Source organism: Chiloscyllium plagiosum, unplaced genomic scaffold (genome assembly GCF_037043375.1).
Source record: "Chiloscyllium plagiosum isolate Xiang-an unplaced genomic scaffold, Cpla_swu_hap1 HiC_scaffold_17, whole genome shotgun sequence".
Classification (NCBI taxonomy): domain Eukaryota; kingdom Metazoa; phylum Chordata; class Chondrichthyes; order Orectolobiformes; family Hemiscylliidae; genus Chiloscyllium; species Chiloscyllium plagiosum.
Genome location: NW_028270155.1, coordinates 56,787,747 through 56,813,898, shown reverse-complemented (window position 1 = coordinate 56,813,898; position 26,152 = coordinate 56,787,747). Strand labels below are relative to the sequence as shown.

Genomic DNA, 26,152 nt, shown 5'->3' with positions numbered 1-26,152 from the left:
CTTCAATTCTAAACAAGTCACACTGGACTCAAAATGTTAACTCTGCTTTTTTCTTCACCAATGCTGCCAGGTCTGCTGCATTTCTCCTACATTTCCTGTCTTTATTTCATATTTTCAGCATCCACAGTAATTTCTTTTTATTATTATATATCTGAAGAATGGGCATAAAATTGACATAGCTTTGTTAGATACATGTTTTCAAATTCATCTCTGCAATCACCTCTAGGTCAACAACCCTTTGAAGTATCTGTATTCCCCCAATTCTGGACTCTTAAGCATTTCCAATCCTTATTGCTTGGCGACTGGTGGACGTGAATTCAGCCTCAACTTCTCGAATTCTTTTTCTAAACCTCTGCTACTCTCTATCTCAATTCTTCCTTTGATATGTTTTCTAAAACCTACTTCTTTGATCAGGCTTTTAGTCATCCACCCTGATATCTTCTTGTGTGGCTCTGAATCACATTCCACGCTATAACATTTTTGCAAAGCACTCTGGAACATCTGTTATGTTAAAGATACAATATAAGAGAAAGGTTGCTCATGTTCCTGCATAGGAATGTCCTTCTACATATATTAAAAGACATAGTTGTATTATAGGAACCAGAAGCTAACCTTCATATTCAAAACTTGTTCCCATAATATCTGAAGGGGTAGATTATAGCAATAGGCAGTGTGGGGAATGCGTATAATCAGATGAACGAAAAGTCTACACACAATCAACCTTTCTATAGGTTTTGTGCTTTCCACATATGCAGTATTATACCAAATCAATAAGAATTTATAAATCAGAGCTGGGTCACAAATTAACATTCTAATTTTGTTTCATAATTTTGTTTTATCCAAACTATTTTAGAAATACACTGGTCTATATGTTGTGGCACTGTGATCCCAAAATATTGGGCACCCATTAAAAGACTATTAGTAGTGGCTCTATGGGATTTAATAAAAATATATCCTCAAAGATGAAAGACCCTTATATAATCAACCATCATTGTCAATAATCAAATCCAGAAACTGAATATCTTCAAGTTCAAGTATTTGACCCATTTAAGGAGAAAGTGAGGACTGCAGATGCTGGAGATCAGAGCTGAAAATGTGTTGCCGGAAAAGCGCAGTAGGTCAGGCAGCATCCAAGGAGCAGGAGAATTGACGTTTCGGGCATGAGTTCTCATTCCTTAAGAAGGGCTCATGCCCGAAACGTCGATTCTCCTGCTCCTTGGATGCTGCCTGACCTGCTGTGCTTTTTCAGCAACACATTTTGACCCATTTAAGTGTGGAATACTGCCATAATGGCTGAGTCTGAAGTCCAGCAAGCAATAATGATTTACCAGTATAACCGTTGGCTCTTTCTGGATACATCATTTTGATGTCAGAAGACCTTGAAAAATACAGTTTTTCTACAGAAAACTCCACCCAGAGACAGTACAAGTTGTTTTCTTAAGAAAAAGCATAAAAATCTATGATCAAAACAGGAGGCAAACCAGTTGGAAAAACAGCTGCTGAAAATACTCGCTACCATTTCTATTTGAATTGTCTCATGAAGATGAACTGTGATGTGACAGTATTTCCTGCTTTGTTATTTATCAGAATTAAATGCTAAGAGAAAACTATATTTGAATAAAAGTTTCCTCTCTTGACAAAGTGGCAGCTGACTACAGTACTGTTGGCTGAACAGAAACACATTGGTTTGCTCTGTGCTGTAATTAGAAGTGATATAGAGCTATTTCTCATATTCTATCTGATATGAAACATATTTCCCAAAAAGCCCATGCATCTCTTGCACCTAATTCTCTCGGAGATTTGCCTGTTACAAGACAAACAATGCCATTGCGTCTGCTTGTGACCATGCCATTTGGTTCTTTGTCATCAGGAAAGCAAGACCACACGGCTGATGAAAGGAATATAATCCTCACAGGGATGGCAAGTCAGGAAAGAAAATTTATGCAACTGTTCTCTCCCTTACTCACCACTTAACACATATAAAATCAAGTCAGAATATCATTGGATTAAGTTTCATTGCAAGCCTCGCCCACATTAACTGGGTGGACAATATGCTACAGATGAAAGAAAGGTACCAATAAAAAGAAAATAAGTTCTCCCAGCATTCTTGCCACATTTCACCCTCAACCAACAATGAAATAGAATGGGTCATTCACTCAACTGATTGTAGGATCTTGCTTTTACAAAACAGCCATCTCCACTACATAGCACTGACTCCAATTAAAAAGTAATTTCAGTTGTATTTGCCATATTTTGGACAGACAATGAATAAGGTACTACATAATTGCAAGCAATTAATCATTATAATTCATGCAATTATTAATTATTCATGAAATTCTAACATGCTATATGCATAGGTTTACTTTTATGCAATTGTGGTCTATGAAAATTTAATTATCTGCAACACAAAGAAACTCCTATACTGTATAGTTCAGCAAGAAACGCATTTTTTACACCTTTCATCTCAGCACATCCCAAAGCATTCCACAGCCACAGAATTATTTTTCTAAGAATTAGCTTTTTAAGAAAACGCGAGAAACAAAGTGAATAGAGCAAGTTGCTAAAAAAAAATGGTGAATGGTCAAGTCGTATTTTCTGTTGCCACTGGAGATAAGGTGGTATTCCAATAATCATGGGGGATTTCAGTATGAAGGTGGACTGAGAAAATCAGGTGGAATATCTACATGATGTATTTTGGGAGCAGCTTGTGGTACAGCCACGAGGGAACAGGCATTTCTGGATTTACTGGATTTACAAGGCAGATTTGATAAGGGAGCTTAAGGTGAAGGAACCCCTAGCAGGAAATGACCACAGTATGATAAATTGACCCTGCAGTTTGAGGGAGAGAAGCTGGAATCAGATGCAATGGCATTATAACTGCGTAAAGAAACTACAAAGACGAGTGAGGAGATAGATTGACTTCGGATGGAGACGAAGCCTAGCAAGAAAGACAGTAGGAGCAGCAATGGCAGGAACTTCTGGAATAATTCAGGAGGCACAGCAGAAATTCATCTTAAGGAAAAAGAAACATATTAAACTGATGATGAGGCAACCATAGGGAAGTCAGAGACAGCACAGATGCAAAAGGAAAGGCATTTGATATGGTGAAGATTAGTGGGAAGCCTGAGGATTGGGAAACCTTTAAAATCCAGCAGAGAGAAAGTAAAAAAGCAATAAAGGGGGGGAAAAGATGCTATACAGGCTAAGTTAGCTAGTAATAAAAAAGACTGCAAGAGTTTTTAAGCTATATAAAACGTACAAGAGAGGCAAGAGTGGACATTGGACAGCTGGAAAACGAGCCTGGAGAAGTAATAATGGGAGCAGATGAATTTCAGTGCAGAGAAACGTGATAATGCATTTTGGTGGAAGAAACATGGAGACACAATACAGATTCAATGGTACAACTTTGAAGGGGATACAGGAGCAAAGGGACCTTGAGGTTCAAATGCATAATTCTCTGAATGAGGAATTTTTGATACTATGAAAGATTAGAGAAATTGGGCTTATTCTCCTTGGAGCAGAGAAAATGAAGAAGTGACCTTACTGAAGTGTTCAAAATTATGAACAATTTTGACAGGGTAAAGAAGGACATTGTTTCCACTAGTTGTCATATCAGTAACTACTGGTCTCAAATTCAAGTCTGTCAGCAAGATAGCTAGGAGTGAAATGAGGAGAAATCTCTTTGCTCAGACAGGTGTTAGGATTTGGAATGCACTGCTTGGGGGTGCAGTGGAGGCAGATTCCACAGGAGGTTTCAAAAGAGAGCTGGATTTACGTTTGAAAGTGTAAATTTAGAGGGCTATGGGGATAGGGCTGGACAATGAGACTAGCTCAGTAGCTCTTTTGGGAACCTGTACAAACATAAAAGGTTCAATGGCCTCTTTCTCTACATTAAAATTCTATAATTCTACATGGCAGAGAAACTAAAGAGGTACTTTGCATCAGTCTTCATGGTGGAAGGTAACAGTAGCATACCAAAGTCAGGGACAGAGGTGAGTGTAGTGACCATCACTAAGGAGGTTCTGGGAAGCTGAAAGATCTGAAGATGGATGAATTACCTGGATCAGAGTCCGAAAGAGATAGCGGAGGACATTGTGGAGGCATTGGTGGTGATCTTTCAGGAATCATTGGAGTCAGAAAGAATCCTAGTGTACCGGAAAATGGCAAATGTAACACTCCTGTTTAAGAGGGGAAGGAGGCAGAAGATGGGAAATTATAGGCCAGTTAACCTGACCTCGGCAGTTGGTAAGATTTTAGAGTCCATTATTAAGAATGGGATTGCAGAGTACATGATAAAAAAAAGGGCTGTGTCAGCACAGCTTCAGCAAGGGGAGGTCATGCTTGAGGAGGTAGCAAGCAAATTAGATAAAGGAGTAAACATGATCATCATCAAGATGGTAGCTGGTGACTAATGAATTGCAGCAAGGGTCAGTGTTGGGACCACAACTATTCATGTTATACATTAACGATCTGAAGGAAGGAACTGAGGGTATTGTTGCTAAGATTGCAGATGAAACAAAGATGGGTGGAAGGTCAGATAGTGTTGAGGAGGTGGGAAGGCTGCACAAGAATTGGACAGGCTAGGACAGTGGGCAAAGAATGGCAAACAGAATACAATGTGGGAAAGTGTGAGGTTTGCACTTTGGTAGGAAGAACAGAGGTGTGTACGATTTTCTAAATGGGGAAAGGCTTCAGAAATCTGAAACATAAAAGGACTTGGGAGTCTCTTAAAATTAACATGCAAGTTCAGTTGGCTGTTAGGGAGCCCATATCTAGGGAAGGATATGCTGGCCTTGGAGGGGATCCAGAGGAGGTTCACAAGAATGGTCCCAGGAATTGCCTAGTCTTATCATATGAGGAGCGGTTGAGGATTCTAAGTCTGTACTCAATAGAGCTTTGAAAAATAAGGGGGTTGCTCATTGAAACTTGCTGAATACTGAGAGGCATGGAAAGACTAGACGTGAAGATGATGTTTTTAACTTGTTGGTGAGAGTAGGACCCACGAGCACAGCCTCAGAATGAAGGGATAGCACTTTCAGAATTGAGATGAGGAATTTCGTCAGCCAGAAGGTGGTGCGTCTAAGGAACTCTGGTTGCCCAGTTATAGGAAGGATATTATCAAGGCAGGGAGGATTCAAAAGAGATTTACCAGGATGTTGCCAGTATGGAAGGTTTGAGTTATAAAGAAAGGCTGACAGGCAGTGACGTTTTTCACTGGTGCATGAGACTGAGTGACAACCTAGTACAAGTTCATTAAATAATATCAGGTATAGTTAGAGTTGATAGTAGGTTCTGGATCAGTGGTGCTGGAAGAGCACAGCAATTCAGGCAGCATCCGAGGACAGGCAAAATCGACGTTTCGGGCAAAAGCCCTTCATCAGGAATAAAGGCAGAGAGCCTGAAGCATGGAGAGATAAGCTAGAGGAGGGTGGGGGTGGGGAGAGAGTAGCATAGAGTACAATAGGTCAGTGGGGAAGGAGAGGGTGGAGTGGATAGGTGGAAAAGGAGCTGGGCAGGTCGGACAAGTCCGGACAAGTCGAGTTGCTGGAGGTTAGAAACTAGGATGAGGTGGGGGAAGGGGAAATGAGGAAGCTGTTGAAATCCACATTGATGCCCTGGGGTTGAAGTGTTCCGAGGCGGAAGATGAGGCGTTCTTCCTCCAGGCGTCTGGTGGTGAGGGAGCGGCGGTGGAGGCGGCCCAGGACCTCCATATCCTCGGCGGAGGGGGAGTTGAAATGTTGAGCCACTGGGCGATTTGGTTGATTGATGCGGGTGTCTCTGAGATGTTCCCTAAAGCGCTCTGCTAGGAGGCGCCCAGTCTCCCCAATGTAGAGGAGACCGCATCGGGAGCAACGGATACAATAGATGATATTAGTGGATGTGCAGGTAAAACTTTGATGGATGTGGAAGGCTCCTTTAGGGCCTTGGATGGAGGTGAGGGAGGTGTGGGCACAGGTTTTACAGTTCCTGCGGTGGCAGGGGAAAGTGCCAGGATGGGAAGGTGGGTCGTAGGGGGGCGTGGACCTGACCAGGTAGTCATGGAGGGAACGGTCTTTGCGGAAGGCGGAGAGGGGTGGGGAGGGAAATATATCCCTGGTGGTGGGGTCTGTTTGGAGGTGGCGGAAATGTCGGCGGATGATTTGGTTTATGCGAAGGTTGGTAGGGTGGAAGGTGAGCACCAGGGGCGTTCTGTCCTTGTTGCGGTTGGAGGGGTTGGGTCTGAGGGCGGAGGTGCGGGATGTGGATGAGATGCGTTGGAGGGCATCTTTAACCACGTGGGAAGGGAAATTGCGGTCTCTAAAGAAGGAGGCCATCTGGTGTGTTCTATGGTGGAACCGCTCCTCCTGGGAGCAGATATGGCGGAGGCGGAGGAATTGGGAATACGGGATGGCATTTTTGCAAGAGGTAGGGTGGGAAGAGGATTGGGAATACGGGATGGATTAAATTTACCGCCTCCGCCGTCCAACTCATCTCATCCACATCCCGCACCTCCGCCCTCAGACCCAACCCCTCCAACCGCAACAAGGACAGAACGCCCCTGGTGCTCACCTTCCACCCTACCAACCTTCGCATAAACCAAATCATCCACCGACATTTCCGCCACCTCCAAACAGACCCCACCACCAGGGATATATTTCCCTCCCCACCCCTCTCCGCCTTCCGCAAAGACCGTTCCCTCCATGACTACCTGGTCAGGTCCACGCCCCCCTACGACCCACCCTCCCATCCTGGCACTTTCCCCTGCCACCGCAGGAACTGTAAAACCTGTGCCCACACCTCCTCCCTCACCTCCATCCAAGGCCCTAAAGGAGCCTTCCACATCCATCAAAGTTTTACCTGCACATCCACTAATATCATCTATTGTATCCGTTGCTCCCGATGCGGACCCCTCTACATTGGGGAGACTGGGCGCCTCCTAGCAGAGCGCTTTAGGGAACATCTCAGAGATACCCGCATCAATCAACCAAATCGCCCAGTGGCTCAACATTTCAACTCCCCCTCCCACTCTGCCGAGGATATGGAGGTCCTGGGCCTCCTCCACCGCCGCTCCCTCACCACCAGACGCCTGGAGGAAGAACGCTTCATCTTCCGCCTCGGAACACTTCAACCCCAGGGCATCAATGTGGATTTCAACAGTTTCCTCATTTCCCCTTCCCCCACCTCATCCTAGTTTCTAACCTCCAGCAACTCGACTTGTCCGGACTTGTCCGACCTGCCCAGCTCCTTTTCCACCTATCCACTCCACCCTCTCTTCCCTGACCTATCACCTTCATCTCCTTCCCCACTGACCTATTGTACTCTATGCTACTCTCTCCCCACCCCCACCCTCCTCCATGCTTCAGGCTCTCTGCCTTTATTCCTGATGAAGGGCTTTTGCCCGAAACGTCGATTTTGCCTGTCCTCGGATGCTGCCTGAATTGCTGTGCTCTTCCAGCACCACTGATCCAGAATCTGGTTTCCAGCATCTGCAGTCATTGTTTTTACCTAGAGTTGATAGTAGTCATCTTTTCCCCAAGATGGAGAATTTCAAGACTGGGGGCACTTTATTAAGCTGAGGGGAGAGATATTTTAAAAAGGCATAAGAGGCACATTTGTTTAAATACACAGGGTGATTCACGTGTGGAATGAACTCCCTGAGGAAGTGATGGACATTTAAAAGACATTTGGACAAATACATTAATAGGAAAGGTTTGGAGAGATGTGGGCTAGCAGCAGGCAAGTGAGACTAGTTTAGTTGGGATTATGTTCATCATGGAGGAGTTGGACCAAAGGGTCTGTTTCTGTGCTGTTCTTGTTGAGTAAGGGAATCAAGGGTTATGGCGAGAAGGTAGGAGAATGGGGCTGAGAAACATAGCAGCCATGCTCAAATGATGAAGGAGATTTAACAGGGCCAAATGGACTAATTCTGCTCCTACCAATGGTCTTGCGGTCTTAAGTGCTGAAAGAGGTAGGTGAGAATAAGGAATAAAAGAAAATCAAGATAGAGAGAAACAGGATTATGGAATCAAATTCCCTTGATTCCTGAGATATATGAAGAAAAAGGCTCTCCAAACATTGCAGAGCATGTCTTTTAACTATAAGTTTCCCAATGCTTGGGGAATAGTTCATTACCAAATTATATGTTGCACCTATTTCAAAGAATATAGATTTTACCAGACTAGTGTAGGAAAAATCATTTTTGGAATATCTTGCTTCACAGTAACAAACACAACGTTCCTAGTCATTTCAGGAAGCTGATTCGTGAGTTCTTCTAAATACACATTGCTTTTAAAACAGATTTCAGAAACTGTCGGATAGATAGTATTGTGGATAACTACACTGGAGACAGAACTGAGAGATCTCAGCGCATTTGCTTCATCTATTTGGAGAAAAGGTTAGGAACTAAAATAAAAGAAGGAATAATTAAACTGAAATACAACAGACAGACCCACAAAAATGGCACAAGAGGTTAGTGCTAAATGAATTAAATGAAACGAAGAAAGCGTTAGTCTCTAATTGCGCTCAAGGTGCATGTACAAGCAGTGCATATACAGAAGTTACCACAAGCAACAAGACAACAAATAGAAAGATTTCAACTTTCATAATAATGCATCGCAGATCAGCAACTTTCTGTAGGGAAATTCCACCATCTCACAAGATATCAGAGCTCACTGGTCACACTGTAATTTTTCAATAAACCCGGATCAATAATTTCAGGTGGCTATGACAAATGATACAGAGCAAGTCGATTCTTCATCAGTTAGCTCAGTTGGCTGGATAACTGGCTTCCAATGCAGTAAGGCCAGTGTGGGTTCAATTCCCTCACCGACTAAGGTTACCATGAAGGACTCTCCCTCTCACTCTCTCTCCTGGTCTGAGGTGTGCTGACCCTCAGGTTAAACCACCACTAGTAGTCTCTCTCCTTAATGAGTTAGCAGCCAGACAGTCTGGTTAGACTATAGTGACTTTACCTTTAATTGTCACAGTCAATACAGTGCTTCCAGTAATGAAATCACAGCAATGCATCATTTTGTATTTCCTCCCACATGCAAGAAAGTTTTCCATAATTCAAACTAATAGAACCCTCCAAACTACTAACTCTGGAACACTATTAGAAAGCTAATAAGCAGTTCCATTTATTGAACTGGCAACATTGGCAGGCTTTTGCAAGCTTTTAAAAACCACCAACCTTTTACACCTGTAAGCTATAACTTGATGTATTATAAATATGTGGCTAATCTACAAATGTTATTGCTCTTGACATGAACATTTACAGCTGGAAAAGGGCTGTTACCAAGTTTGTCACTCATGGCAATGTTACTGTTAATTTGTATATATTGTTTTAGATTTCTCCAATGACATCATTGCTGGGCTTCACAAATTTTAAAACTCAACTGCACAGAGCTCTGCTTGCTCATTGTTCCATCCTGCCAACCATAATCAACCGCTTCAAAAGAATAAATTGTAAAAAATGAGACTTACTGGCATTAGTCTATTGAGAATTTGTTAACTATATTACTGCTAAATTCAAACCTACAGTGCTAAATTTCACCTTCTAAACCCAGCCTTAGCAGTTTCTGCCTATTGAAGTCCAAGATTTCAATAACAACATGCTTACCAGGGCCCCTTGAATTTGTTTGTGAACGCTTTATTTATTTAAGGAAATTGGTGACTTGTCTTCACATGGAATCATTCCTACAGCATAGCAACATTCCCAGGAAACTACCTACAGCACAGGCACCAAGGCTCACTCTTCGCAGTTGCTAAAAAGATTTCCCTTAGGACCATGTTCCATATTTTCTTAAAATCTATACAGGTAATCTGCACTTAGTCACTGACAATGACTAAATGACTTGAGTGGCTCATTTGTACAAGCTTCAATACTTTCCATCCTGACTGTACTGTGGATGTACCTACTGACCAAGGACTACGGCAGTTCAAAAAGGCAGTTCACCAACAGCTTCACAAGGGCAATTAAGGATTGTGCAATAAATGCTGACCCAGCCAGTGATGCCCATGTTTTGTAAATGAATAATGAGAGAAAAAAACAGCCCTTATTCTATACTGCCCTCAATAACATGGTTGGAATCAGATGCACATTGCAGAAATCAGCAAACATATTGCAATCAAAGAACACTGTAAATCCTTCTAGAGTGCAAGAGTACTACTAATAACTGACAGATGATGGGAAAATTTGTGATATAATGTTATGAAAGTTAAAAACTGAAGCTACAACCAAAATATACTTACAATTTTGTCTTCACCCTGAAATGTAAAACTTGATTCTACATGAAGAGCAGAACCAGAGTGTAGGTTAAAAAAATGTGTAAGATTACAGAAATCCTCACATCTCATCCATAATCAGCATATGCCCAATCTTCTAGACAGTCTCCAGTAATACCATTTACAATAAAGGTTAGTTTGAAAACAATGTTAAGCAATTAACATATAGCTCAAAGTAAAATTAAAGAAGGCAGAAGTCCTTGCAATGTTTAACAATCATTTGTACAAGCATCTTTTTCCATACACAAGTTATGCACTGTGGATGATAAGGTAATCTACTTCTGTTTCTTTCCTTATCCGTATCATGAGGTGAAAGGGTCAAGAAAGTTCCCACTGATATAGGGGTACAAATCTCAAAAATAAAATTCATACTGCACTAATCTATGATTTCAAAATGTATATAGCATAAGAATAAAATGATAACAAAAATATATTATACCAGGATTTTGGCTGGGGAGCCAAGACCTGAAACGTGCATAGAAAAAATAATCTAGTTATAAATTTTACAGATTAATTTCTGCATTAATACAAGGAATGTATTTGGGAATCTGTATACAAAGAATTGTCAAACACTTGAGAAAGCTATATCTTCAGGACTTGATCAAAGGAAATTTAACCAGTTGAGACAGACATATTGTGCTGGGACACAAACTATGCATCAGCTTTAGTGCTTAAACCGCTAAACATGATAGATCACCACAAATTTAGAACTGCACACAACTTCTTTGGCATTCATATAAAACAAGGCACAGACATGCAACGGATGGGGCCAAGAGGGGGAAGGGAAGGGTGGGGGGGAAATGCCATATTGACAGCAGTGATAAAAATAACATTCCATTAAGGCAAGACAACAAATCCAAACAGCTTGCTTCTTTATTTAGAAAAAAAGATTAAATAACTTAACGGAAAATTAAATAATTCAGTTAGTGGTAATAGGTTGAACAAGGCTTGGATTTTTAATTCTTCACTTCATTGGAGAAAGGAAAGAACATAGAAGATACAGTGAAAGAAGCAAAAAGCTTCACGGTTTTGAGGTCTTTTAATCAGTTGGAGTAAGGGACACTATGGTTATTTTAGTAAACTCCAGAGAATATACAGACTCAGTCTCTTCTCATAGGACAGTCCCACCATCCCAAGAATCAGTCTGGTGTACATCTGCTGCACTCTCTGTGGCAGGTATATCCTTCCTCAAGTAAGGAGACCAAAACTGCAGATTGTGCCCCTATAGCCCTTTTGCAACAAAGGCCAAGTTGTCACTTGCCTTCAAGCTTGCTTTCAATAACTTGTGGACAAAGTTATCTAGACCCCTCTGGACAATGATACAATCCCTCACTCTTTAAGAAAGTGAATAACCACACACTTGTCTGCACTACACCCCATCTTCCATGCACTTGTGCATTCTTTCAGGCTGTCTAAATCTCCTTGAAGCCTCTTTGCATCCTTCTCGCAACTCATACCTAGTTTTATATCATCTGAAAACGTAAATATTACAATGGCCCCCACATCCTAATCATGGATATATATCTTGAACAGTTGGGAGCCGAGCACTGCTGCTTGTGGCACCCCACTGGTCATAGCATGTCAACCTGAGAATGACACATTTATTCCTACTATTTTCTGCCTTTTAACCAATCTTTAATCCATGTTTACATATCACCCCCAAACTAATTTGGTTTAATTTTGCTTCAATACCCTTCTGTATAGTTTATTAAAAGCCTTCCGAAAATCCAAATTCAACACTTCAACTGGTTACCCCCTTATTGATTCCATTAGTCCTCAAAAAAACCATCAAGAGTGTCAAACATGATTTTCCCTTCATGATTCAACGCAGATTCTGCTTAATCATACAGTTATTTTTCAATATCCAGTAATCTCATCCCTTTTAAAAGATTTTTCTCTCACTACAGATTTCAGCCTCACAGATTTGTAGTTTCCCGGTTTTTTCTCTCCCTTCCCCTCCAATCTTCTCAATTCCAGGCACTGCTGCAGAATCAATAAAATTTTGGAAGATAATTATCAATGCATCCACCATCTCTGTAGCTTTTTTCATTTTTTGATTCCTGGGGATTTATCAACTCCCAGTTAAAAAAAAGTAATAGTATTGGAGAAACTATTGCTTCTTTCAGTTCAACACTCTCACTGGACCCTTGGGTCTTAATTATTTCATGGAAATTTCTGGTGTCTTCCTCGGAGAAGACAGAGGCAAAATACTTAATTAGCTTTTGTCTCATTTCTCTATCTGCTATAATAAATTCATATCAATCCATTTTTGTCTCTTGGTATTTCACATTCATATTCTATTCTTTTTATCAATTTCTTGGCCTTCCTTATCCAAATGCTAACATTTTCCCCCCATCAGACTTAAACCTTCTTTTGGCAACTTTACAAGCCTCATTTGATCTAATATTATCTTTAACTTCCCTTGTTAATCATGGCTCTCTCATGTTGCCTGATGAGTATTTTTGCTTTATCGGAAGTATAGTCATAGTCATAGAGATGTACAGCATGGAAACTGACCCTTCGGTCCAACCCGTCCATGCCGACCAGATATCCCAACCCAGTCTAGTCCCACCTTCCAGCACCCGGCCCATATCCCACCAAACCCTTCCTATTCATATACCTATCCAAATGCCTCTTAAATGTTGCAATTGTACCAACCTCCACCACTTCCTCTGGCAGGTCATTCTATACACGTACCACCCTCTGTGTGAAAAAGTTCCCCTTAGGTCTCTTAGATATCTTTCCCCTCACCCTAAACCTATGCCCTCAAGTTCTGGACATCCTGACCCCAGGGAAAAGATTTTGCCTATTTATCCTATCCATGCCCCTCATAATTTTGTAAACATCTATAAGGTCACCCCTCAGCCTCTGACGCTCCAGGGAAAACAGCCACAGTCTGTTCAGCCTCTCCCTATAGCTCAAATCCTCCAACCCTGGCAACATCCTTGTAAATCTTTTCTGAACCCTTTCAAGTTTCACAACATCTTTCCAATAGGAAGGAGACCAGAATTGCACGCAATATTCCAACATGGTCTAACCAATGTTCTTTAAATACTAGCCTTTGCCTAGCAGCCACCAAATGCATTCTTCCAATCCACCCAGTCAATTTCCTCTTCACACTTTCACAATTGCCAGTGATTAGATTTGAGACTTTAGTTTCAGATTTATCTATATCCTTCTCAAATTTAAAGAAAAAATTCCATCATACTATGATTACAATTGCCAAAAACTTATTTTATAATATTATCAATTATCCCTTTCTCATTGGATAATACTAGATCTAAAATAGCCTGTGCCCTAGCTGGTTCCTCACCATATTGATCCAGAAAGCTACCTTGAACACATTCCAAGAATTCTTCCCCCATAGCATTGGGTAAATCTAATAAGTACCAATCTAAACATAGATTTTGAACCCTATGATTACTGCATCCCCCTTGTTCAAGGCACCTCTAATTTCCTGATTTATACTGTGTCCTACATTAGTACTCCGGTAATTCACTCTCTCCAATGTTATCAGCCCCTTGCTACTCTTAACTCTACCCAAAACACTCTACTGTTTTTTCAGATTGGAGAGTCAGGCAGAATAAAGGAGCCCAAGCGATCTCTGTCCTTTAGGATAATGATGGACTGTAGGACTGTTTGAGCAGTGGATATTAAATATAAAAAAATAACATGGATACAAGTATCTCCAGGAGAAAGCTGTCAAACTACAATTCTTAATTTTTCTTCTAATAAAGATTGTAATCAGTAAAACTCTCTTCCCAGAGAGGAGGCATTGAATATTTTTATGAGTGAGATAGATATATTCTTCACTCACAAATGAGTCAAAAAGAATTGGGGGTAGGGAGGAAAGTTAAATAACAATCAGATCAGCTATGATCATATCAAATGGCAGAGACGGTTAGAAGGTTTGAATGGTCTACACCAGTGAATACCTTAGGTGACCAAGATCCAAAAGAACTTGAATAGCTCAAGCTAGATTCCAGATGGAATTTTTGTTCCTGGTTCAGGACATTTTCCAGCTCTACTGAACTAACACAGGAGAAAGTACACAGAAGCTAGAGATATTGTTCTAGGGTAGCATGGTTCCCTGGGTGTCTGACCAGCCCACCCTAAAACAAATGCAGAGAGTGTTGGATGTAGGAGCTGGCTGTGCACAAGGCCTCACTAAGGTAAGTGATTCCTGAAGAAGGGCTTATGCCCGAAACGTCGATTCTTCTGTTCCCTGGATGCTGCCTGACCTGCTGCGCTTTTCCAGCAACACATTTTCAGCTCTGATCTCCAGCATCTGCAGACCTCACTTTCTCCTCACTAAGGTAATGCAGCCAAACTTTTAAATGAATAAAGCATAATATTTCGTTACAACCTTCATCCTCACATCAATCCCCCTTTGCCTGCATGACACACAGACTCCACGTGCCCATCCATCCCATCGCATATCCTCCATTCCAACATTCCTCCGTTGCAACCAATGCCCAGTCACCCAGTAAGCCCAGTCCAACCTGTGTCCTTCATACACCACATGCATATTCCTTTTACAAATCTCAGCCTCCATTCTAACTTGTGTCTCTCCACTCACCCTCTCTGACCATTCAGCCCTCGATATCAAGTTCTGATTTTGATCAGCCCTTTTACCAACCATATTCTCCATGGCAACCAATGCCTGTTGCCCAAGTCATTGCCCTTATAGCCTTGATAACTTAGTGTCAACTCATACTAGCCTATACTATCCTTTGCCGTAACCACTTAGCATGGCAACTCATCCAGTATTCACTTCAGAAGCCCATGCAAGTATCTGTTGTAGACTTTAGTTTTTAAAAACCAATTCATAAAAACATTTACTACATTTAACTCGCTTCAACTACTTAATCTCTTACAACAACAACATTCCATTCAACTGCATAATCCTTTATAACAAGAAACATTGGGATTCCTAGTCCCACATCAAAAAGTCTGAAAGCACTTGAAACTGTCAATTAAACTGAAATGTCTGGCATCCAACTGTGAAAATTAACAATTGTGAAACCATCAGGATTAGGAAGAATGAGACAGCAAACAATTCTTTTGGAAACGTTATTCGAGTCATATTTTCAAAGGCTTAAAGAGCTGGAGTTTAAAATGTTTTGATACTAAACTGTACCCTTTGGAAGTTACTTTTGTTAAGTCCTTTTGACACTTACCTTTGACAGTCGCTTTTGACGAGCCCTTTGAGAGCTCCAATGAGCTTGACAGTTAATATGCTTATCCGTTTTCTTATACTATACACTTCATGCTTACTTTTAATATTTCCAAAGGAAACCTCATCCTCCCAAAGGTGTCCCCAGATGATATCCAAGGAAGGGTCACTCAATCCGAAACTCAATTCAATCTCCAGAAAAGTGTGCAATCACTCAAGTACCAGACATGTTCTGACATTACCTTCAAGTTTTAAATATTTATGAATGTTAAAAAACATAGATTGCTTCCTTGATTAACAATGTAATTTCAAAATGAAATTCATTAAACAAATGCAATTTGGCTCATACATATTATACTTGAAGAGTTAGTTCAATGTGTACCAGCTAAAAGGTGCAACACAGCAACACTAACATTTCTTTGGCAGCATCTTCCAAACCTGTGACTTCTACTTCCCAGGAGATAAAGAGCCACAAGTGTTTAGAAACAACATTACCCGCAAATTCCCCAGCAAGTCACACAACATCCTGATTCAGAACTTTATAACATTGTCATTGTTGGCAGATCATGATCCTAGAATTCTCAGTATAACACCATTAGAAGTGTACGATTAGTAGGACTGGAGTGGTTCATCACCTTCTCAAGGGCAGTAAATATTGGCCTTGCCAGTAATATCTGCATCTCATGAGCCAATAAGTTTCCTTTCTCTTTCATAGGTTTAACTTGGTGTCCCTCAAATGCATCTATGATGTAAATGGTGAGATTTAAACATGCATAATTCTTAATGTTATTTGATGAGTGTTCAGATTTTTCTGGTTTGACAGTTATTTTCCAGAGCGTTATCTGTATGTCAGCAGTTAATAATTAACTTGCACGCATTTCTGTCAGCATAGTGATTTCCTTTAAAAACATTTTTTGAAACCTGGCTTCAAATTGAATGGGTTTTGTGCACTGTTAATGGATTTTTGTTCATTTAGATTGTGTTGCGACTCAGCATTATAAATAATGGGGCCTCAAGGTTTGTTGGAGAGTTCTAGAAATTGTTTTCTTAAGGCAAATGCCCATTGCTGAGAGAGAAAGATATGTAGTTTCACTTTGATACTGCAGAACAGAACTAGAAAGTCCTTGGAAAAGGATGGCTACGTAGAAACGTGCTCCTGAGAAGGAAAGGCTTTAAAGCAAACAAGGTTACTTTAAAATGAAGAGCAAAACGTTAATTCCAAATCAGAAGTGTTGAGATAAAACCCTGAAGAGGTTATTTAAAGTAGCGTCCATTTAAGCAGTGCAAGGTAGCTCCAGGAAGAAGCTAGCAGCAATTCTAGTCTGAAACCTATCAAGGCATTATATAGGGGATTCCAGCTAAAAAAAAACTATTCTATCAAGTCTAGGATCTGACTTTTCCAGTAACAAAAAAATGGGGTTCATAACATTTACCATTCACTTCAACTGCTTCCTGTGATAGGAAGTTCCATATTTTTGTCAGTCTCTCGGTTAAAAAAAAAGTTTCCCAAGAAATCCCTACTTGAAATTTTGGTGGCTATCTTCTTTGATGGTCCTTGGATTTGCTCTTCTCCACAAGTAAAGTCACTATCAAAGCTCATTGGAATTTTAACGACCCTCAGGGTAAAACCCTCAGCCTTCTCTTTTCAAGGATTTTCATTCGTCCCATGTAGGTATACGCTTGGGGTTTAGTATCATTTAGTATCACCCAATTAATTTGTTACTTGTATGTCAATTCTGCAAAGTTTACTCCTGTCTTCTTGCAATATGTTGCACTGTTCCTCAGGAGTGACTCTCCAGCTCTCAGGAAAGGCTTTAAAGTTTCAATGAGCTTTGATAGTGACTTTACTGCCACCCCCCAGTGCCATTTGTCTAACTGTCTAGCCAACTGAGCTAGCTGAACCCACAGTTATCACTTATACCTTTATGTGGATGGAGATGCGCTACTGATGACGCATCTGACTGCCAATCCCTCCTGCCCAGCACTATTCCAGGGATCACTCTACAAGTGAGTTGAATCCATTTGAAAGCCTTTGCAAGCCCATGACCAAAGGAGCACCAACTGACCAGACGATCTGCCAACAAAGTGGGTGCCCCATGCATAGCTAGTAAAATTGCAATCTCTTCAAGAAATGCCCACTAATTATTGATTTATCAATAACTGCTTCAATCATCCGTGGTTTCCAGGCATATTCCTCTTACCTCTGCACTGAGCCTGTGGGAAATGTAAAAGGAGGCACAACATATGGGTGAGCCATAACGCTATATTTTTTCCTAAATTTCCTGACCATAACTACCACCTCCAAGGAGCTACAAAAATTCTGCCACAAGTAGTTTAATTGTGATTCACATTCAAAATATCAAAAGAGTAGTGAATCGCAAACGTTTTTCTCTATCTTCACTAAAGTGGATAGATAATCTTTGTGCAGAAATGAACTTTGCTCAATGTCTTGGTCTCAGTATTGGATTCATGGTACATTATTATGCTTCTATTTCTTATCATAGAAGAAATTTTGTAAGATCATTACTATAGCTCGCTGTGGAGTGCAATAACCACCAAGAGATTACAATACCAGACAGATAAGAAACACAAAAGGCTTCATTACAATATTGAAATTATTCAATATAATGCTGATGTAATCATGCATTTAATTTCCTGAGAATTTTCTTCTTTCTAAAACTTTATAGAACGCATTGTTTTCATGTCACTTACCTCCCCTGAGTAACTGTATTTACCCTTCAATATCTGTCTATATAATCGGGTACGATTATCATCTTCAAAGGGCATAGTTCCACTTAACAAAATGTAGGACACCACACCCAATGCCCACATGTCAACAGAATTTGTGTAAGGCTTCCTCACAAGAATTTCTGGAGCAATATATTCTGGGGTGCCACAGGTGGTCTTCATAAGACAGTCATCACCTTTCTTTCGAGTGCTTGCTAATCCAAAGTCTGTGATCATAATTTTGGAATCAGCACCTGGGTGATAGTACAGCAAATTTTCTGGTTTCAGATCTCTATGTGTAATGCCTAAGATATGCAAATATTTAACTCCCTCAAGAACCATTTGTAGCACTCTAGTAGCATCTCTTTCAGTAAAGGAGCCTTTGGCTATGATCCTGTCAAAAAGTTCACCTCCAGTTGCTAATTCCATCACCATATAAACTCTCTCTTGCGTCTCAAATACTTCAATGAGCTGTATAACATTGGCATGTCTCACTCTCCTGAGGACGTTGAGTTCAGATTCACACACTTCTCTGCCTTCCTTGTACTTTGTCTCAATCAGTTTTATTGCATAAGGTTGTTTAGTGCTCTTGTGCTCCACTCTGACCACTCTACTAAAACTCCCACGACCAATCAGTGCCTTGATGTCATATTTTGCAGTCACTCTGGGGTCAAACTTTGCACGATATTTGGCCACTTTATTTCTTCTAGGATCATTCTGCTGGTCCCAGTGTCCAGTTTGCTGGTACACATTAGTCTGATGAGGTGGTGGCTGGCCTGTCTTACCTCCACTCTTGATGGCGTCATATTTAATAAAGTGCTTGTACTTATCATGGTGTTGGCCAGTATACGGTTCCACAGTTTTAACTAGATCCAAATGAATGTTTTTAGGGGGCTCAGGCAGCACTTTGCTTGTCCCACAGCCCATCACGTTTTGTTGTTAGTGAGCCAGGAAGGCATCTTCTCTGTTCATTGTTCCCTTTCTTTTCATCCACTTATACAGTTTCCCTTTCTCTGCCAAAAGAGAAAACAAAACAAAAATTTCAAACCACTTCTAATAGAGAATCATTGAGTTTTTATAGAAAGAGAGCATTCAGCTCTCCACACTAGTCATCAAACATCAATTTATTCTAATATTATTTTCTGCAACTGACCCAGAGTCTTGTACTATGGTAATTGAAGTTCTCAACTAAATAGTATGGCATGATGGCTCAGTGGTTAGCACGGCTACCACCCAGCACTCGCGACCCAGGTTCAATTCCAGCCTTGGACAACTGTCTGTGTGGAGTTTACATATTCTCCCTGTGTCTTTGTGGGTTTTTGCTGGGTGCTCTGGTTTCCACCAACAGTCCAAAGATGTGCAAGCTAGGTGGCTTAGCGAGCCTAAATTACCCATACTGCTCAGGGATGCATAGGTTAAGTGTATTGGCTATAGGAAATGCAAGGTTACAGGGATAGTGTAGTGGGATGCTCTTTAGAGGTTTGGTGTGGACTTGTTGGGCTGAATGGCCTGTTTCCACATTGTGGAGATTTTATTACTTGAATGTTTCAACTGTTCTCTCCTCTACCACCTTTTTAGGCACTGAGTCCCAGATACAGACAACCTTCTGGGTGATTTTTTCCCTCAAATTCCCTCTAAACCTCCTGCTCTTTTCCTTAAAACTATGGCCCTAGTTATGACCCCTCTAAGGGGAAAAGTTTCTCCATATCTACCCTGTCTATGCCCTTCAGAACTGTGCACATCAGATCAGATCCATCTCACCTGCCTCAGCCTTTTCTGCTCTAAGGAAAGCAACACCAGCCTATCCAGTCTCTCTTCTTAGATGAAGTCACTTCAGCTTGGTTAACACCCTAGTGAATCTCTTCTGCACCATCCAGTGCAATCACATCTTTAAAACTGTATACCAGTTACAGTTGTGGCCTAACTAACGTTATATACAGCCCCATCATGATATTTATGTTTTTATACTCAATATAATAAAGGCAAATATCCCATGTACCTCTCGACTACATAATCTACCTGTCCTATTACCTTCAAAGATCTTCGAATATGCACAATGAGGGATATTTGATCGATCCTTTGTACTGCCTACAGTCTTATCCACTTGTACTCCCTTGCCAATATCATACTTTGCATGGTATTTCGCCACTTGATTTCTGCTAGGAATATTCTGCTGGTCCCAGTCCCAATGAAGAATCCAATACTTGCTGCTGACAAGTCAGAAAGAACATCCTCCAAAGCGATCGCAACAAGAATCGACTTTCATTTCATGAAGAGATTGGCAATTATGAAATACGGTGTTTGAAAGCTTAAAAGGTGAATCATTTCGATGTGCAGTCAAAAAAAGACAGGAGAGTCGGTGGACCTGAAAAACTGATCAAACTTTCGCACCACAACCACAGCTAACGCTTTGGAAGATGAATCCTGTAGCCCGGGCGGACCCTTCCCCAGAGTGTGATCCCGCCACAGCCCTCACCGGACTCGGCTCAGAAGCTCTTTTCCAGCAGGCCCTGCTGCACTCCTGGTCGCGCTCATGCCAGCCTGAGAGACTGGGCCGCGATAAAGCTGCTGCAGCCTCACAGCTGCACACACTCCAAATCCCAAGGCCCTCCTGAACTCTGCCTGATCTCACGCACACGCCGGTGCGCGATGACGTCACTTCCGCGCGGCCACACGCCGGAGCTTCAGAGGGTCGTCATAGCAACGTCAACTCGGCCTGCCGGCCTCCTTCTCTGGATATTACCTTCATATTCCATTCATGGGAATGCGAGCAGCATGGACAAGGCCAGCCAGTATTTAATGCCTTTCAGAAGTCGAACTGCCGCAGTCTTTGTGGGCTATCTTCACAGCGCTGTCCGGGAGCGAGATGTGAGATTTTGCCTCAGTGACACTGAAGGGATGGTGATGTTGATCAAAGTCAGGATGCTGTGTGCCTTGGAGGGAAACGTGTGTTGTTCCCAAGGTAAAAACAATGACTACAGATGCTGGAAACCAGATTCTGGATTAGTGGTGCTGGAAGAGCACAGCAGTTCAGGCAGCATCCGAGTAGCAGCGAAATCGACGTTTGGGGCAAAAGCCCTTCATCGGGAATAAAGGCAGTGAGTCTGAAGGGTGGAGAGATAAGCTAGAGGAGGGTGGGGGTGGGGAGAAAGTAGCATGGAGTACTATAGGTGAATGGGGGAGGGGATGAAGGTGATAGGTCAGGGAGGAGGGTGGAGTGGATAGGTGGAAAAGGAGCTGGGCAGGTAGGACAAGTCATGGGGACAGTGCTGAGCTGGAAGTTTGGAACTAGGGTGAGGTGGGGGAAGAGGAAATGAGGAAACTGTTAAAGTCCACATTGATGCCCTGGGGTTGAAGTGTTCCGAGGCAGAAGATGAGGCGTTCTTCCTCCAGGCATCTGGTGGTGAGGGAGCGGCGGTGAAGGAGGCCCAGGCCCTCCATGTCCTCGGTAGAGTGGGAGGGGGAGTTGAACTGTTGGGCCACGGGGCAGTGTGGTTGATTGGTGCGGGTGTCCCGGAGATGTTTCCTAAAGCGCTCTGCTAGGAGGCACCTAGTCTCCCCAGTGTAGAGGAGACCGCATTGGGAGCAACAGATACAATAAATGATATTAGTGGATGTGCAGGTAAAACTTTGGATGTGGAAGGCTCCTTTAAGGCCTTGGATGGAGGTGAGGGAGGAGGTGTGGCCGTAGGTTTTACAATTCCTGCGGTGGCAGGGGAAGGTGCCAGGATGGGAGGGTGGGTTGTAGGGGGGGGCGTGGACCTGACCAGGTAGTCACGGAGGGAACGGTCTTTGTGGAAGGCGGAAAGGGGTGGGAAGGGAAATATATCCCTGGTGGTGGGGTCTTTTTGGAGGTGGCGGAAATGTCGGCGGATGATTTGGTTTATGCGAAGGTTGGTAGGGTGGAAGGTGAGCACCAGGGGCGTTCTGTCCTTGTTACGGTTGGAGGGGTGGGGTCTGAGGGCGGACGTGCGGGATGTGAACGAGATGCGTTGGATGGCATCTTTAACCACGTGGGAAGGGAAATTGCGGTCTCTAAAGAAGGAGGCCATCTGGTGTGTTCTGTGGTGGAACTGGTCCTCCTGGGAGCAGATACGGTGGAGGCGGAGGAATTGGGAACACGGTATGACGTTTTTGCAAGTGGTAGGGTGGGAAGAGGTGTAATCCAGGTAATCCAGTCAGTGGGTTTGTAAAAAAATGTCAGTGTCAAGTCAGTCGTCAATAATGAAGATGGAGAGGTCCTGGAAGGGGAGGGAGGTGTCAGAGATGGTCCAGGTAAATTTAAGGTCAGGGTGGAATATGTTGGTGAAGTTGAATTGCTCAACCTCCTCGCGGGAGCACGAGGTGGCGCCAATGCAGTCATCAATGTAGCAGAGGAAGAGGTGGGGAGTGGTGCCGGTGTAATTACGGAAGGTCAACTGTAGCCAACAAAGAGACAGGCATAGCTGGGGCCCATACGTGTGCCCATGGCTACCCCTTTGGTCTGGAGGAAGTGGGAGGATTCAAAGGAGAAATTGTTAAGAGTGAGGACGAGTTTAGCCAAACGAAAGAGAGTGTTGGTGGAAGGGTTCTGTTGGGGACGTCTGGAGAGGAAAAACGGAGGGCTTAGAGGCCCTGGTCATGGCGGATGGAGGTGTAGAGGGATTGGATATCCATGGTGAAGATGAGGTGTTGGGGGCTGGGGAAACGGATGTCTTGGGGGAGGTGGAGGGCGTGGGTGGTGTCTCGAACGTATGTGGGGAGTTCCTGGACTAGGGGGATAGGACAGTGTTGAGGTAGGTAGAGATGAGTTCAGTGGGGCAGGAGCATGCTGAGACAATGGGTTGGCCAGGGTGGTCAGGCTTGTGGATCTTGGGAAGGAGGTGGAACCGGGCAGTGCTGAGTTCCCGGACTATGAGGTTGGAAGCTATGGGTGGGAGATCTCCTGAGGTGATGAGGTTCTGTATGGTCTGGGAGATGATGGTTTGGTGATGGGGGGTGGGATCATGGTCGAGGGGGCAGTAGGAAGAGGTGTCCTCAAGTTGGCGTTTGGCTTCAGCGGTGTAGAGGTCAGTGCGCCAGACTACCACTGTGCCCCCTTTATCCGCTGGCTTGATGGTGAGGTTGGGATTGGAGCAGAGGGATTGGAGGGCTGCGTGTTGTGAGGGTGAGAGGTTGGAGTGGGGGTAGACAGGTTGAGGCGGTTAATGTCCTGGCGGCAGTTGGAAATGAAGAGGTCGAGGGCAGGTAATAGGCCAGTGCGGGGTGTCCAAGTGGATGCAGTGTGTTGTAGGTGGGCGAAGGGCTCCTCCGAAGGTGGGCGGGAATCCTGATTGTGAAAGTAAGCTCGGAGGCGGAGGAGACGGAAGAATTGTTCGACGTCAGGGCATGTATTAAATTCATTGATGCGTGGACGGAGGGGGATGAATGTGAGTCCTTTGCTGAGGACTGATCGTTCGTCCTCAGTGAGGGGGAGGTCTGGAGGGATGGTGAAAACTCGGCAGGGCTGAGAGCTGGGATCTGGTGTTAGTGTGGAGCTGGGGGGGGGCCGAACCTGTCACTGGAGTGGGTGTGGTAGTGGGGGGAATGGGGGTGGAGTCATGAGCAGGGGTAGTGTTCCCTTCAGGGTTCTGGGGGTGGGGATAGTGACAGTGGGGTCTGTGGGGGGGCATGCCCCCACCCTCCTCTAGCTTATCTCTCCACGCTTCAGGCTCTCTGCCTTTATTCCTGATGAAAGGCTTTTACCCGAAACGTCGATTTTGCTGTTCCTTGGATGCTGCCTGAACTGCTGTGCTCTTCCAGCACCACTAATCCAGAATGTTGTTCCCAAGGGTCTGTCGCTATTGGTCCTACGGTTGGGGTCAAAACGTATGGTGCTGGAAAAGCACAGCCGGTCAGGCAGCATTCGAAGAGGAGAGTCGACGTTTCGACATAAGCTCTTCATCAGGAATATGCATTTCCAGCAGCACACGTTTTGACCTCGACCTCCGACATCTGCAGTCCTCACTTTTTCCCCTACAGTTGTTGCAGATCGAGGTTTTGGAGAATGCTGTTGAAGGTCCAAGTTGACACAATGCATCTTGTGGATGCTGCACACTGGGCAATTAATAACATTGATGGAATAATTAAAATCACGGATGCTCAAAGTAAAAAATCACGCAATACCAGGTTATAGTGCAACAGGTTTATTTGGAAGCAGTAGCTTTCTGAGTGCTGCTCCTTCAGGTGGTTGTGGAGTAGAAGACACAGAATTAAGCAAAAGTTTGCAATGTGATGTAACTGAAATTATATATTGAAAAAGACCTTTAGAATGAACATGTTGGTTTTAGTTATTTCATCTAGCCATTTGGATACAGAACTGGTTCAAAGGTAGAAGATAGAAGGTGGTGGTGGAGGGTTGTGATTCAGACTAGAGCCCTGTGACCAGTGGAGTGCCAGAAAGATTGGTGCTGGGTCCACTACGTTTCATTATTTATATAAATAATTTGGATGTGAGCATAAGAGCTATAGTAAGTACGTTTGCAGATGACACCAAAATTGTAGAGGTTTATAAAATCATGAGGGGCATGGATAGGATAAATAGACAGTCTTTTCCCTGGAGTGGGGGAGTCCCGAACTAGAGGGCATAGGTTTAGGGTGAGAGGGGAAAGATATAAAAGAGACTTAAAAAGCAACATTTTCACGCAGAATGTGGTACATGTACGGAATGAGCTGCCAGAGGAGGTGGTGGAGGCTAGTACAATTGCAACATTTAAAAGGCACCTGGATAGGTATATGAATAGGAAGAGTTTAGAGGGACATGGGCCAGGTGCTGGCAAGTCGGACTAGATTGGGTTGGGATATCTGGTCAGCATGGATGAGTTGGACCGAAGGGACTGTTTCCATGCTGTGCATCTCTATGATTCTATATATAAATCGCAGAACATTTACAAGTTATATTCTCAAGTGAACTTTAACAATTGGTGTCATGTCGGCCCAGATAATGCATTTAAGGTATGAGCATCCCTGTGTGAGACAGTCTGTGCCACAAAGGTCAGACTGATTCTAATCTAAAAAATAGATTTACGGAATCTTACATGGATTCATGCAGTTTTTGAGCAAAGTAAAATGTAATTCTGCAAGTACAAATTCACCCCACAAACATACATGTGCATGTGGGTGTGTGTGTGTGGTGGTGGGAGGTTTGAGTGTCTGTGAGAGAGTTTGTGTAATGTGTGTGAGTGTGAGTGTAAAGGGGCCAACACCAGCATCTCCAAATCACAGGTGCTCAAGGAATGCTCGGAGGGGTGGGGACAGGGTAGCACAACAATACCTGGAAATTAAGGTACTGGTCATATTGGAACGCTGTTCTGAGGTTTACAAGAAAAGTGGGACCAGTACGCGTCATTCACATGTTTTTACTGCTTTGCTTTCCCTTCTGAGGGGTCAGATATTGCAGAGATTTATGGGTTGGAGGACACTACAGACATTAGCTATTGAGTCATTGCACGGTGGCACAGTGGTTAGCACTGCTGCCTCATCGCGCCAGAGACCTGGGTTCAATTCCCACCTCAGGCAACTGACTGTGTGGCGTTTGCACATTCTCTCCATGTCTGCGTGGGTTTCCTCCAGGTGCTCCAGTTTCCTCCCACAGTCCAAAAAGTGCAGGTTAGGTGAATTGGCCATACTAAATTGTCCGTAGCGTTAGGTGAAAGGGTAAATGTAGGGGAATGGGTCTGGGTGGGTTGCACTTCAGCAGGTCGGTGTGGACTTGTTGGGCCGAAGGGCCTGTTTCCACGCTGTAAAGTAATCTAATCTTAACCATGAGACAATGTAAGTAAAGGGACACAAGATGACAGGTGAATGGAATTGAGTGCAAGTTAGGACAGAATCTTTGGAAAATACATTGTGGAAAACCAGCCAGAAAGTTGGTATCGGAACAGTTAAGTCCACAGGTAACAAAAACTTAAATGATGGTTTCAGCAACAGATGAGTTGAGGCAGGATTTGAGTTGGGTAATGTTATAAT

The 26,152-nt window shown here is 43.1% G+C and overlaps 1 protein-coding gene across 3 annotated transcripts in view; it reads right to left on the bottom strand.

Annotated features, from left to right (window-relative positions):
- The window catches only part of pskh1 (protein serine kinase H1), a 50,974-nt gene extending 30,187 nt beyond the window's left edge, over window positions 1-20,787 (bottom strand). The window contains exons 1-2 of one of the 3 annotated variants that reach the window (XM_043707097.2): window positions 20,643-20,787; window positions 18,152-19,179 (exon numbers count right to left, since the gene is read on the bottom strand). In XM_043707097.2, the coding sequence (XP_043563032.2) occupies window positions 18,152-19,093 (942 nt within the window). In that variant the 5' untranslated portion in view covers window positions 19,094-19,179; window positions 20,643-20,787. The other 2 variants (XM_043707098.2, XM_043707099.2) reach the window with 2 other exon arrangements.
- Window positions 20,788-26,152: the final 5,365 nt, after the last annotated feature.